Source organism: Oratosquilla oratoria, chromosome 32 (genome assembly GCF_046742065.1).
Source record: "Oratosquilla oratoria isolate Oo_2021 chromosome 32, ASM4674206v1, whole genome shotgun sequence".
In the NCBI taxonomy this organism is placed as follows: Eukaryota; Metazoa; Arthropoda; class Malacostraca; order Stomatopoda; family Squillidae; genus Oratosquilla; species Oratosquilla oratoria.
Genome location: NC_134808.1, coordinates 12,627,958 through 12,643,431, shown reverse-complemented (window position 1 = coordinate 12,643,431; position 15,474 = coordinate 12,627,958). Strand labels below are relative to the sequence as shown.

Genomic DNA, 15,474 nt, shown 5'->3' with positions numbered 1-15,474 from the left:
CTGTCCTCTCCCGTCCTTTCTCAACAGACCTTCCCCTCTTTCCCAATGCCCCTTTTACCCCATCTATCCATCTCATCACTCCTTCCACCTCTGCCTTCCACACCTCTTTTACTAGTCTTTCTTCATTCACTCTTTCCATGTGTCCTAACCATCCCAATACTCTTTCATCATCCCTACCTCCCAACTTCCTTTTCACCCCTGTTCTCCTCCTCACCTCCTCATTTCTCACTCTATCCAGCCTAGTGACCCCTACCATACTCCTCAGGGACCTCATCTCAAACACACTCAAACTCCTCTCTTACATTCCATGTTTCTGCCCCATACAGTGCTGATAAGACTAAGATTGGAGTACACTGCGACATTATGGACATCCAGTACAAAAAAGAATATAAAGAAGTTAGAAAGAATCCAAAGAGCAACGACAAAGATGGCACCAACACTGTACTGACATACAAACAAAGATTATCCAAACTGGATGAGTAAGGAAAAATGGAGGAGAAATAGGGAGGGATGAAGTGAAAGCAGCTGTTAAGATGATGAGAGCAGGTAAGGCACCTGGGTTGGATGTATGCCATGCACAATGTCTGAAGAAAGGAGGTACAGTTATGGTGGACTGGCTGGTGAGGTTATTTAATGTTTGTTTAAGAGATGGTAGAGTGCTGGAGGTCTGGAGGAGTGCCTGTATAGTTCCGTTTTACAAGGGAAAGGGGGACAAGTGTGAGTTTAGTAGTTTCAGAGGGATTAGCTTGTTCAGTGTAGTTGGGAAAGCTTATGGGAGGGTCTTGAATGAGAGGATTAGGAGAGGAACAGAGGGAGTAATTGGTGAGGAACAGTGTGGGTTTAGGACAGGTAGGGGTGGTGTAGATCAGATTTTTGTGGTAAGACAGATATGTGAGAAAGCTATAGGAAAAGGTAAGGATGTTTTTTGGGCTTTTATGGAAAGATTAGTAAAAGATTTGTAAAAGAAGATTAGTAAAAGAAGTGTGGAAGGTGGAGGTGGAAGGAGTGAATATGAGGAGGCGTCCTAGGATGAGATGGATGGATGGGGTGAAAGGGGCATTACAAAAGAGAGGAATGTCTGTGGAGGAAGGACGGGAGAAGACAGAAGATAGGGGTGAATGGAGAAGGGTTGTGTATAGATGAGGCTGTGATGCATGAGGGGGAGTGGGTGGGGGATGGGGGGTGAGGAAGTATGTATGGAAAAAAAAAAAAAAAAAAAATTGACACAGCCCATAGGGATTTCTCCCCACCTTCTCCTTTTCTGCATGAGGGGACAGAGAGGGGGGGTCGCCGAATTTATGAAGCGGCCTTGCTGTGGATGTGCTGTGTCTTGCAACACTGCTTCTGACCCAGGGCGGTGGACAGGATGCAGGGATGACCCATCATCCAGGAGGTGCCAAGATAGGAGAGAGGGAGGAGGGTGGAGGGGAGTGGAATATATGGGAAATGAAATGGGTGGGAGTGATTTCTATGCCTTTTTCTTTTTGGCTACCCCCCGTGTAAGGGGGAAAAAGCCTTTGGTATATGTATGTATGTATGGATCTGGAAAAGGCTTACGACAGGGTAGACAGGAAGGCACTGTGGGAGGTACTGCAGATATATGGGATAGGAAGAAAGCTGTTAAGAGCAGTCAAGAGTTTTTACGAGAGTAGTAGAGCTTGTGTTAGGATTAGAAATGGAGAGAGTGAATGGTTTGAGGTAAAGGTGGGACTTCATCACGGATGTGTTATGTCACCCTGGCTGTTCAATCTTTACATGGATGGGGTGGTGCGAGAAACAGACATCTGGGAATGGAGGCTAGGAGGAAGTTATATGAAGGAGTGATTGTGCCAACAGCAATGTACAGGGCAGAGACATGGAACATGAGAGATGAATAGAGGAGTTTCAATGTGTTTGAGATGAAATGTCTGAGAAGTATGATAGGGGTTACTAGGCTAGATAGTGTGAGAAATGAGGAGGTGAGGAGGAGAACAGGGGTGGAAAGGGAGCTGGGAGATAGGGTTGATGAAAGAGTATTGGGATGGTTTGGACACATGGGAAGAATGAGTGGGTGAATATGAGGGGGGATGAGATGGATGGATGGGGTGAAAAGGGCATTACAAAAGAGAGGAATATCTTTGGAGGAAGGATGGGAGAGGACAGAAGATAGGGGTGAATGGAAAGGGATTGTGTATGGATGATGCTGTGATCCATGAGGGGGAGTGAGTGGGGGATGGGGGGTGAGGAAGTATGTATGAGAAAAAAATCTGACGCAGCCGAAAGGGATTTCTCCCAGTCTTCTCCTTTTCTGCATGGGGGGACGGAGAGGGGGGTTGCCGAATTTCTGAAGCGGCCTTGCTGTGGATGTGCTGTGTCTTGCGACACTGCTTCTGACCCAGGGCAGTGGACAGGATGCAGGGATGACCTGTCATCCAGGAGGTCCCAAGATAAGAGGGAGGGAGGAGGGTGGAGAGGAGTGGAATATATAGGAAATGGAATGGGTGGGAGTGTTTTCTATGCCTTTTTCTTTTTTGGCTACCCCCCCATGTAAGGGGGAAAAAGCTTTTGGTATGTGTATGTATGTATGTATGGAACTACCAACCATGGAATAAAGAGAAAGAGGAGATCTACTCACCATTTACAGAATTATGAAAGGGATGGAGTCCTCGACAGAGATTTATTAAAGGGGGATAAAAAAGAGTACATGAAAAGAAACTCAAAAAGGATAGTTATAGAAGAGATTTGAAGAAGAATAGTTTCCCACACAAATTAGAAGAGAAAAGTGTGTACAAAAACTATAAAAGAACATAAGAACAAACTTGATGCTGAAAGATACAAGGACGGGTCACTACTAGCATAGCTCTCTTCCCATTTAATACATACATTCATATACCAAAGGCTCTTCCCCCTTAAACAGGGGGTAGTCAATAAGAAAAAGGCATAGAAATCACTCCCACCCATTCCATCTCCTACATATTCCACTCCCTTCCACCCTCCTCCCTCCCTCTCATCTCCTGGATGATGGGTCATCCCTGCATCCTGTCCACTGCCCTGGGTCAGAAGCAGTGTCGCAAAACACAACACCTCTACACCAAGGCCGCTTCATTAATTCGGCGACCCCCCATCCCTGTTCCCTCATGCAGAAAAGGAGAAGACAGGGAGAAATCCCCTCGGTCTGCATCAAATTATTTCTCATACTGACTTCCTCACCCCCCCATCCCCCACCCACTCCCACTTTATGTATCACAGCCTCATCCATACACAACCCCTCTCCATTCACCCCTATCTTCTTTCCTCTGTTTTGTAATGCCCCTTTTACCCCATCCATCCATATCATCCTAGGATGCCCCCTCATATTCACTCTTTCCACCTCTGCCTTCCACATCTCTTTTACTAATCTTTCTTCACTCATTCTTTCCATGTGTCCAAATCACCCTAAAACTCTTTCATCAACCCTATCTCCCATCTCCCTTTCCACCCCTCCTTATTTCTCACTCTATCTACCCTAGTAACATCTATCATATTTCTCAGACATTTCATCTCAAACACATTCAAACTCCTTCTCTCTTCCTCTCTCATGTTCCATGTTTCTCCCATGTACAGTGCTGTTGGCACAATCACTCCTCCATATAACCTCCTCTTAGCCTCCATTCCCAGATGTCTATTTTTCATTATACTTTTTAATCCACCAAGGCATTTACTCGCTTCTCTCAATCTACATTCTACCTCCACCCCCACTCCTCCCTTTCCTGCCACATTCGCACCCAAGTATCTAACATTATCCCTTTACTCCAGTCTTTCACCCTTAATGCTCACTTCCAGTCTGCTATCACTCTCTCCCCTTGTACATCTCATCACCTTACTTTTGCCCACATTTATTCTCAGTTTCCCTCTTTCACATACTTTTTCAAACTCTGCCACTAACTTCCTCAATCCCTCCTCTGATCCTGCTACAAGGGTCAGCAAAAAACAACTGGCTTATTTCCCTCTTTTTTCCATTTTCTTTAACCATCTCCAACCCCTGACCCACCACCTTTTCATTCACCTCTCGCACCACCCCATCCATGTATAGATTGAACAGCCAGGCGACATAACACATCACTGACGAAATCCCACCTTTACCTCAAACAATTCACTCTCTCCATTTCTAATCCTAACACAAGCTCTACTACTCTCATAAAAACTCTTGTTTCTTTTGCATTTTCCTGCATCTGTTGTTGTACTATTTCTTTAAAATCTATTTCTTTGTTTTCTTTATTTTCATTCTTTTTCTTAATCTTCTACAAATTTTCCTCACCTAAGTTTTCTTCAATTCTTTCAGACATTGCCTGTATTTTGTGATTTACCTCTTTTTTTTAAGCTTTCACTATTGATTTTCATCTTTTCATTTTCACATTTAACCTCCATTATATATAATTTTTTTAATCCCTTTCTCTATCCTTCACTCCCTCCCACTCCTCCTTTAGCTTCCTCTTGTACTCCTTCTCCTTTTCCTCTTCGTTTAAAGAGTTCACTCTAGGCACCTCCATACCATTTGTCCCTTTCCTCTTCCTCCACTCTCAACTCACCTTCCACCAGAAAATGATCTGATATTCCCCCACCCTCTCCCCTTAGCACATGTACATCCTTAACTCTTCCTATCATAATCCTATTTACCACTACATAGTCCATTAAAGCTCTATCTACCACCTTTCCCATGTGTACTTATGCTTGACTTTCTTCCGAAACACTGTATTTGCTATCATCAACTCTCTTTCTAGACACATTTCCACCATCAACTCTCCACTACGATTCTTTCCTGGAACTCCACATTTCCCAACCACTCCATCAATTGGCTCCTTTCCTACCCTAGCATTAAGATCTCCCAGTATTATTACATTTACACTTCTCCCTAAACCCTCTATGCACTCATTTAAATCTATCCAAAAGGCCTCCCTTCTACATTCTGTGGAGGAGGAATGGGGATGGTTCAAGGAGGGAGTCACAAAGTGTGCAAAGATGGTGTGTGGAACAAGAAGGACAGGAGGAAATAGGAAGGGTAGTGAATGGTGGGATGAGGAATTGAAGAAGGTTGTAGAAGAGAAGAAGCGAGCTTACACAGATTGGTTACAAAATAGGACGAGGGAGTCATATGAGACATACAGGGAAAAGAAAAGAGAAGTAAAGAAAAAGGTAAAGGAGGCAAAGAGGAGAGCAGATGTAAAATGGGGTAAGAGTATGACAGAAAATTTTGAAAGTAATAAAAAGATGTTTTGGAAAGAAATTAAAAGAGGAAGAGGAGGCGAATCAAGTAGAGAAGAAAAGGTAAAAGGTGCAGATGGAGAGATGATAATGGAGGAGAAGGCAGTAAGGGGAAGATGAGCAGAATATTTTAGGGAGTTGCTTAATGTGAAGGAGGAGAGGGAGGGAAAGATAGCTGCAGTGGGAAATGCTAAGAAAATGACCGTAATGAGTGAGGAAAATGGAGGAGAAATAAGGAAGGATGAGATGAAGGCAGCAGTTAAGATGATGAAAGCAGGTAAGCCACCTGGTCTGGATGGATGCCATGCAGAATGTCTTAAAAAAAGGAGGTATAGTGATGGTGGACTGGCTGGTGAGGTTATTTAATGTTTGCTGGAGAGAGGGTAGAGTGCCAGAGGACTGGAGGAGTGCTTGTATAGTTCCACTTTACAAGGGAAAGGGGGACAAGTGTGTCTGTAGCAGTTTCAGAGGGATTAGCTTGTTAAGTGTAGTTGGGAAGGCTTATGGGAGGATCTTGATTGAGAGGATTAGGAGAGGAACAGAGGGAGTAATTGGTGAGGAACAGTGTGGGTTTAGGACAGGTAGAGGTTGTGTAGATCAGATTTTAGTGGTAAGACAGATATGTGAGAAAGCTATAGGAAAGGGGAAGGATGTTTTCTGGGCCTTTATGGATCTGGAAAAGGCTTACGACAGGATAGACAGAAAGGCACTGTGGGAGGTTATGCGGATATATGGGATAGGAGGAAAGCTTCTCGGAGCTGTCAAGAGTTTTTATGAGAGTAGTAGAGCTTGTGTCAGGATTAGAAATGGAGAGAGTGAGTGGTTTGAGGTAAAGGTGGGACTTCGTCAGGGATGCGTTATGTCACCCTGGCTGTTCAACTTATACAGACGCTCCTCTACTTACGTTCATTCGTTTTACGTTTTTTCGATTTTACATTTGAACTGACTGTAAAAAAAAAATGGTAAATTTTTTTTGAGTGAATTTTTTAGTTTAGCGCGCTCTCCATAGTTCAAACGATACTTACGCATGATGCTGCGTCCATTGTTTACATGATACAAACGACAGACTGAACGTGCCTTGCCTCCTCCTCCACCACCATCTAAATTTATGTTGCTTGAATTTAATATTACATTAAACTCGCACTTATCCGAACGCATTTTAACCGAATAATCGCATTAACCGAATATTTTCTCAATACGGTAGCCATCACTTCAACTGAATGTATTTGGATCTCAACCGAGCATTCAAACACCCCGCCGCCTCTTCCGCCACCCGCAAGCTTCACTAAGTGCTCACACGGTGGCAGCACACTCCATGTTTACACCTAATCGGCTGTATATACTCTATAGAATATGTTTATGAACTATTATAAGCATTTCCATGTGTATGTTAAGTTTACAGGTATATTGCATACATTACCACATAAAAATCTACGGGAATGAAACATACAAAGTCGGATTAACAGAACATTTCGGTTAATCGGACATTTCTAATCCCCCTTGGAGTTCGGATAAGTGGAAGTTTACTGTATTTTACAAAGTTATGTGTATAATTAATTATTTAGGGGTGTTTTATAAGATACGGTAATAGAATTTACAGATGTATAGTACAGTAACAACTTACGTTCATTTTCAACTTACGTTCGGCCGTTCGGAACGCAGCTAAAACGTAAGTTGAGGAGCGTCTGTACATGGATGGGGTGGTGCGAGAGGTGAATGCAAGGGTAGTGGGTCAGGGATTGGAGATGGTTAAAGAAAATGGAGAAAAGTGGGAGGTGAGCCAGCTGTTGTTTGCGGACGACACTGCGCTTGTGGCAGGTTCGGAGGAGGGATTGAGGAAGTTGGTGACAGAGTTTGGGAGAGTGTGTGATAGAAGAAAGCTGAAGATAAATGTGGGTAAAAGTAAGGTGATGAGATGTACAAGGGGTGAAAGTGGCAGTAATCTGGAAGTGAGCATTATGGGAGAGCAACTGGAGGAAGTGGATAGTTTTAGATACTTGGGTGCAAATGTGGCAGGAAAAGGTGGAGTGAAGGTGGAGGTAGAATGTAGATTGAGAGAAGCGAGTAAATGCCTTGGTGGTTTAAAAAGTGTAATGAGGAATAGAAATTTGGGAATGGATGCTAAGAGGAGACTGTATGAAGGAGTGATTGTGCCAACAGCACTGTGTGGAGCAGAAACATGGAACATAAGAGAGGTAGAGAGAAGGAACTTGAATGTGTTTGAGATGAGGTGTCTGAGAAGTATGATGGGGGTTACTAGGCTTGATAGAGTGAGAAATGAGGAGGTGAAGAGGAGAACAGGGGTGGAAAGGGAGTTGGGAGATAGGGTTGATGAAAGAGTATTAGGATGGTTTGGACACATGGAAAGAATGAGTGAAGAAAGACTAGTAAAGGAGGTATGGAAGGCAGATGTGGAGGGAGTGAACATGAGGGGACGTCCTAGGATGAGATGGATGGATGGGGTGAAGAGGGCTTTGGGGAAGAGGGGAATGTCTGTTGAGGAAGGACGGGAGAGGACAGAAGACAGGGGTGAATGGAGAACGGTTGTACATGGAAAATGTTGTGATGCATGAGGTGGAATGGATGGGGGAATGGGGGGGTGAGGTAGTGTGTGTGAGCAAAAATTTTGATGCAGCCCAAAAGGATTTCTCCCCATCCTCTCCTCTATATGGGGGGACGGAGAGGGGGGTCGCCGATTTAATGAAGCGGCCTTGCTATGGATGTGCTGTGTCCTGCGACACTGCTTCTGACCCAGGGCAGTGGACAGGGTGCAGGGATGACCCGTCATCTAGGAGGTGCTAAGATGGGAGGGAGGGTGGAGGGGTGTGGAGTGTTTTCGGGGATGGAATGGGTGGGAATGATTTTATGCCTTGTCCTTTTTGGCTACCTCCCTGGTAAGGGGGAAAAAGCTTTGGTATATGTATGTATGTATGTTAATCCCTTTAGCTCTTTATTTAGTTTGAAATTTATTTTCTTTAGTTCACATATCTCGTTAGCTTCAAAAAGACCTTTTGTTAAATCCACAATCTCCTTCCTTAGTTCTATGAATTCTTTCTCCCATAATTTTCTATTAATACTCATCTCCCTTTCCATGTCTGAGCTTCAACTCAATTTTTTTCTTTCGTACTTACCAAAACCAGAAAAGGTGTCTTTGTTATAAAATCTAATCATCCCTTTTGGTGTCTCCAGGCTTCTGTTTACATTAACTTTCAGTGTAGCCCCTTCAGAGGGCTCTGCGTTTGAGTAGACATTCAGCTCAAAATCATTGTTTTTATTTTCTTTCATTAGATCAATTTAACACTACAGAGAAATCATTTTGGGTAACCACAAGTGCTCCCTCTCCCATTCAATACAAACCATGCCTCTTGTTTTCCTTGCACTATTGAGAATTTTAATCTTATTCAGCAGCCTTCGAAGCTCTAGTTGAGAGGTGTTGACAGCTTGGAAGCTCGGAAGTGTTTGACATAAAGTGTTTGACATGAACTGTCTAAGAAGTATATCATCACCCTCGTAAAGAAATTGCCTAAGTAATTCTTCATCAATTTCTGGATTTTTTTTTTTTCTAATTAATTTTTCATTGCTCCTTGTGGTACAATTCCCAATGTTTTATTTAGTGTCTGAGTAGGTTAAAACTACATTAGGAGGAACATTATGTACATTTACAAAATAGAATTTTTTTTTTTTTTTCGATTTCCTGAAAAGTTGGACAAATGACTCAGGCACTTTCTTTATGAGGCTGGCGAATGGTAAAGTTTACAAGGTTGGAAAGAGTGAGAAACGAGGTGAGGAGGTGAGTAGGAGAGCAGTGATGGAAAAGGAGCTGGCAGATGGAACTGATGAAAAATTATATGGATGGGTTGGACATATGAGTGAAGAAAGATTACCAAAAGAGGTGTGGAAAGCAGAGATGGATGGAGTACTTGAGGGGACAACTGAGGATGAGATGGATGGGTGGGGTGAAAGAGGCTTTCAGCAAGTGGGGAATGTCTTATTGAGCAAGGGAGAATGCAGAGGATTGGGGCAAGTGAAGGATGATTATGTATGAATGATATTTTGATGAAGCCTGAAGGGATTTCTCCCTATCTTCTCAATTTTCCACATGAGGGGATAGGAAGGGGAACCACCATGTAAGTGAAGCTGCCCTGCTGTGGATGTGCTGTGTCTTGCTACATTGCTTCCTACCCAGAGAGTGGGCAGGAGACAGGGATGACCCTTTATTCAAAAGGAGCTAAGATATACAGGAAACAAGGGTGTTCAAATGGGCGGGAATGGGTGCGTGCCTTTGACTTGACTACCTCACTTATAAGGGGGAAGAAGCCCTTGGTAAATAGATAGAATAGAGCTTGTGTTAGGATTGAGAATGATAAGTGAGAGTGGTTTGAGGAGAAGGTAGGGATGTGCCACAGCTGTGTAAGGTTAACATGGTTGTTCAATGTGTACATGGAAGGGATGGCATGGAAGGTAATTTGAGGGTGATGGGCTGGGTATTAGAGATGGTTTGTGAGAGTAGAGGTAAGTGGGAGGTGAAACAGTTGTTTGCTGATGACAATGCTTTTGGCTGGGTCAGGGGATGGTCTAAGGCAGTTAGTGATGGAATTTGGGAAGGCATGTGATAATAGGAAGCTGAAGGTAATTTTGGGTAAAAGTATAGTGAAAAGATGTACAAGGGATGAGAATGGCAGTGAGCTAGAGATGAGTCTGAAAGAGTGGCTTAAGGAGGAGGATAGTTTTAATTATTTTGGATCACATGGAACAAGGAATGGATAAGTGAGGGAAGCAAGTAAATGCCTAGTGGGAATGAAGTGTCATGTGAAGAAGTATGGTAGGAGTTATAAAGATGGATATAGTGAGAAATAAGATGAGAAGAGCAGAGGTGGAAAGGGAGCTGGCCCATAGGGTTGATAAAAGAATACTGTAAGGGTCTGAGCATATGAAAAGACTGAATGAAGAAAGACTAGCGCAACAAAAAAAAAAGAAAAAAAAAAAAGTGGAAGGCTGATGTGGATGGAGTGAACTTGGGGGAAGTTGTGGGTTCCCTGCAAGAGAGACCTGAAGCAATGCACTGATTCATTTATAATCTGGCTATTTTCTTTGTTGTAGTCCATGTATGTCTTTTTGTGGGTGGGTTTATTTTTCTCTGCAAAATCTATGGTGGGAAGATGTCAACCTTTGGGAAGTTATCAGAGAAGAGATAATGAATTTTGTGTTACCTGTGAATAAACTGAGGGTGAACACATTGTAATGTGAGGATATTGCTTCTTGGTTGTGTTAACCCTTTTCTATATTCCAAATCATAAAACTCATTTTCAGAGATAATCAAAGATAATGCTCTAGATTATTTATCTATACACCAAGGGTCGTTTTCCCCTTACCAGGGAGGTAGCCAAAGTCAAAAGGCATATATGCACGCTATCCCATTTCACTTCCATCCACCACCCTTTCCTCCCTCTCATCTTAACTCCTCATGGGTGACAGATCATCCCTGTATCTCACCCACTATCCTGAGTCAGAAGCAATGCAGCAAGACACAGCACATACACAGCAAGGCTGCTTCATTTAACTGGCAACCCCCCTTCTCCGCCCCCTCACACAGAAAAATAGCAGACTACCGCACTATAAATTTTACCCACATGTTCTTCAGTCTCAATTCCTTTCTACAGACCATATTTAAAGTTCCTGTAATAATTCTCCATAGAAATATAGTAAAAGTACATACTTGTAAGGTCCAAATTCATGAAGTGTGAGGTCAAATGATTTAGCTGCTGTTGTGATATCAACAGCTTCTCGAATTTCCTGCTGAGTGATACGAGAAGAATAGGTCCCTTCCTCAGCTTCTAGATGACCACTTGATTCTATGGAATAAAGTACTCATAACTATATGACAAAAATATTTGTATACATGTACAACAGCCACCAGAATCAGGCATGGAGAAATGACACAGTTGAATAGATTTTTTTATGGGAGTAGGGTAGAAAAGATATCAAAATATCAAGATCAAAATTCTGATCAAGAATCAAAGATCATGGAAATAAAAAACAGTTAAATGAAGTAATCTCTCTTAATATAAACCAGAAAAATTATATGTAGCACTTAATAATTAAAGAAGAAACCATAAAGATATAAATTCAAGCTGTTTTGTGGTGTTTGCCAAACTACTATCCAGTCCATTTCAACTATTACCTTAAAATGGAATTGGAAAGTATCAAATCAAACTATTCCCCCCTTGTCTCTCTTGCAGAAGACCCTTGGCCTTCAGGTAACCAGCAATTGCCACTTATATACAGTATATGAAAAAATATATACATATCAATTACTTGCTTCATACCTGTCAAAAGAATTTCTGTTCGAGCCGTGTCCTTCTCTCCTGCTTTGATCATGGCTTCTTTCCTCTTCATTTTGTAACGCTTTACAGGGTTCTTAAATTTTTTCACCTGCAGGCCAAAAATAATCTAATTACTACTATGACAATTTTAATGTTAGGACTCCAAAGAAACCCATTACTAAGTGGAACTGTCTCAGCATGCTTTATACATACACATGTGTTAAATGGAGAGTAAGAGACAGGACCCCATAAGAGTTGTTCCTTTCCTGTATATTACAATTAGGCAAACACACACACACACACACACGATCGTCGAATTGACAACGAAGATTGGAACTCAGGAAAAAACACAATTTTCATGGAATTCAATGAGGAGGGAGTACCTGTGTTGTATTAGTAGGGAAAGGGAAAGCTCATGGTGTAGTGGAAAGGTGAAGAAAAAGAAGGGGAGGGATTATTGAGGAAAACAGAAGAAAATGAGGAAGGGGACAAATGGGCCCTGGATGCCAGAAGGAATGTAAGCAAGAGATGTGCAGACGACATAGGTGAGGTCGAATAAATCAGTAAGGGCATAAAAATTAGAAATATAGATAAGAGCAGCACAACAGAAAGTGGAGACAATTATTTCTATGGATTTAATGAGGGAGGAGATGACAACTGCCCAGATTAGCAAGTCTACAGGAAAACCTAACAAAAATTAACAAATCATGGGAGCTTATGTTCAGTCAATTTGTGCTGATAACACAAAGAGTTGATAAATTGGAAGAACTAAAGAAGGAGAATCAAAACCTAAATAAAGAAATAGAAGAATTAAAAAGACAGTTAAAAGAAGTAAAGGATGAGAATGAGGAATTAAAGAGGAATAATAAAGAGAATAAAGAGTCCATAGCAAAAGAGGTAAGTGGTTGGAAAAAGGTTCAGGAGAATAGCAAAACTGAATTTAGAGATATAGTGAAACAACAGATGAAGGAACACACTAAGGACACAGTTATTAAAGTGATGAGAGAGAAGGAGAATATAGTAAGAGACTTAGCAGATAAAAAGAAATGTATAATTATATTAGGAATGGAAGAGAAACATAATCCAAATAGGACTACAGGAGTAAGAGAAGAAAAAGAGTGAACAAGGTACTAAAAATATTTCAAGAAGGTGAACAGGAAATAGGGAAAGAAATTGAATATATAGACTAGGTAAATACAGTATAGACAAGACCAGACCAATTGAGATTAAATTCAGGTCACAAATGACAGCAGAGAATGTCTTATCAAAAACAGGAATAGCAGAAAGTGATCAGTACAAACAGGTATGGATAAAAAGAGAGATGAATTAAGAGGAAAGAGAGGAAGAGAAAACAAAAAGAATTGAAGGTAAGGAAAAAAACGAGAAAAGAACAGAGTCAAAGAGAAATTCTATGGATGAGTAGTGGCTATGAAAGTGAGGAAATGGTTCATAGGAGAAAAAATGGAAGGGAAACAGAAAACAGGATGGAGATAACAGAAAATTAAAAATGTCCTTCACAAATATGGCTTGAATGAACTGAATGATTCCCTGATGGAAAAGGAACCCGACATAATGGGAATTGTGGAGACAAAATTGAAAAGTCCATTACCACCCAACAGTGTAGGACATGGTGTATATAATTATTGGATTAGAAACAGAGAAGTAAAACAAGGTGGTGGAGTTATGTTCCTGACTAAGGATATAAATGTGAGGAATGTTACATATGGAAAGAATAGAGTGGAAATTATGATGGAAATAGAGGACAGGGAAAGAACAGGAAGTTTGTGGTAAATTATGTGCCTCCTAAAACAGCTTTGTGGGAAAAGAGAGAACACAAGAATATGTTAGAAGACACAAGGATAACACAAAATAAAATAATGGAAGATGGAGGCAGAATAGTTACAATGGGTGACTTTAATTGTAAAGAAATGACAGTGAAGGGTGTAGACGACCTATGGGGAAATGTACTTCTTGATTTGATTATAGAACATACAATGACACAATGAAGAAATACCATAGAGACTAGATCTAATAATCACATCTGATCCTGAAATAATGGAAAAGATTGAATATAAGACACCACTAATAAAAGTGACCACAAATTAGCAGAACTGGAGCTAAATGAAGAAAAATACATGAGAAAAAACGAACAATATAGAAAGGAAAGAATGATGTATGGGAAAAAAATCAAAAGATGAGAAAAAAATATATAAAAAAAACAGACTGGAAAGGATATACAAAGAGGAAACAACAGTAGAAATGGAAAATTTTGACAAAAATTTATAAAAGAGTGGAAAAGTATGTTCCAAGACAAAAACAAGAAAAAGGATATGTAGAATGTTGGTACAACTAAAGATGTAGAGAGTTAAAAGATAAACGGGATAAAGCTTGGACAAAATGGAGGAAAAACAAAAAACCTGAAAAATGGAAAATATATACTGATTATAGAAATGAATATGTACAGGTGCACAGTGAAGAAAAGAGAAAATACAAAAAGGATGTTATAGAAAAATGTAAAGAGCAACCAAAACTATTTTATAGATTTGTAAACAAATTGAAAAACAAATAAGAATTAGTGAAACTATGACAAGGAGGAATAGAATACACAGAGGAAATAGAAATGGCAGAAATTATGAACAAGCATTTAAAATCAGTTTTTACAAGGGAGAACATACAACTTAGAGATGTCGAGTGGGAGGAGAAAGTCCCCCCTATGAAAGAGATAGAAGTAACAAGGAAAGAAATAATGAATCACTTGAGTAATCTCAATGTTTGAAAATCACATGGACCAGATGAAATGGCAAACTGGACTAACAGACAAAAATGCATAGTCTAATAAGCAGTTCATTGAAAGAAGGAAAAGTTCCAGAAGATTGGAAAAGAGCAAATATAGTACCAATATATAAAGGGGGAAACAAGGAAGACCCTACTAACTATAGACTAGTCTCTCTTACAAGTACAGTAGCTAAAATTTGGGTAAAGCATTTGGAAAAAAATAATGTACTAAATCCAAGGCAATTTGGATTTAGACAAGGAAGATCATGTATTTACCTAGTTGTATTTACCTAGTTGTAATATACGGGAGGGGAGCTATGCTCGTGGTGACCCGTCTTTGTATCTCTCCGCATCAAGTTTTATCTTAAAATCTTGTAGTGTTAGCACATACTGTTTTGTTGTCTAATTTGTTCCATGTATTTATCACTCTGTGTGGGAAACGGTTCCTTTTCAAGTTTTTTCTATAACTATCCTTTTTCAATTTTTTTCCGTGTCCTCTTGTTTTACCGTTGTCACACATTAATAGGTCGTTCCTGTCTAAAACTTCCATTCCTTTCATTATTCTGTAGATAGTTAGCAAATCTCCTCTTTCTCTTCTTTGTTCCAGAGTTGGTAGGTTCAATTTGGATAGTCTTTGCTCATATGTTAGTTCGGCGAGTGTCGGTGCTAGTTTTGTTGTCGCTCTTTGTAATCTTTCTAGTTTCTTAATATTCTTTTTGGTACTGGGTGTCCAAAGTGATGCTGCGTACTCGAGTTTTGGTCTTATTAGTGTAGTAATTATTTTCCATATCATTTCTTCGTCCATATAGGTAAATGCCACTTTGATTGCTCTCAATAAGTTGTAGGTTTCTCCGAACATCTTGTTTATATGCTTATCTGGTTTCATGTCCTTTCCAATCATCACTCCAAGATCTTTTTCATAGTTTGTTTTATTTATTTTTTCTTCCCCAATTCAGTAATCTTTTGATATTCGTTTTACTCTTTCCAAATTCCATTATGCTGCATTTCTTAATATTGAATTTTACTTCCCATTTTTTAGTCCAATTCCATATTGTGTCCAGATCTTGTTGCAATGAGTTGCAGTCCTCTTCCGTTTTTACCTTCTTAAGTAATTTTGCATCATCTGCAAAAAAATATATATAGCACTCCACGCCTT

The 15,474-nt window shown here is 40.4% G+C and overlaps 1 protein-coding gene across 3 annotated transcripts in view; it reads right to left on the bottom strand.

The window, feature by feature from the left end:
- Positions 1–15,474, bottom strand: part of LOC143041776 (WD repeat-containing protein 46-like) — a 102,211-nt gene that overhangs the window by 71,437 nt on the left and 15,300 nt on the right. For all 3 annotated transcript variants that reach the window (XM_076213826.1, XM_076213824.1, XM_076213823.1), the window contains exons 3-4: positions 11,547–11,652; positions 10,937–11,072 (exon numbers count right to left, since the gene is read on the bottom strand). In XM_076213826.1, coding sequence (XP_076069941.1) covers positions 10,937–11,072; positions 11,547–11,652 — 242 coding nt within the window. The remainder of the gene's footprint in view (positions 1–10,936; positions 11,073–11,546; positions 11,653–15,474) is intronic.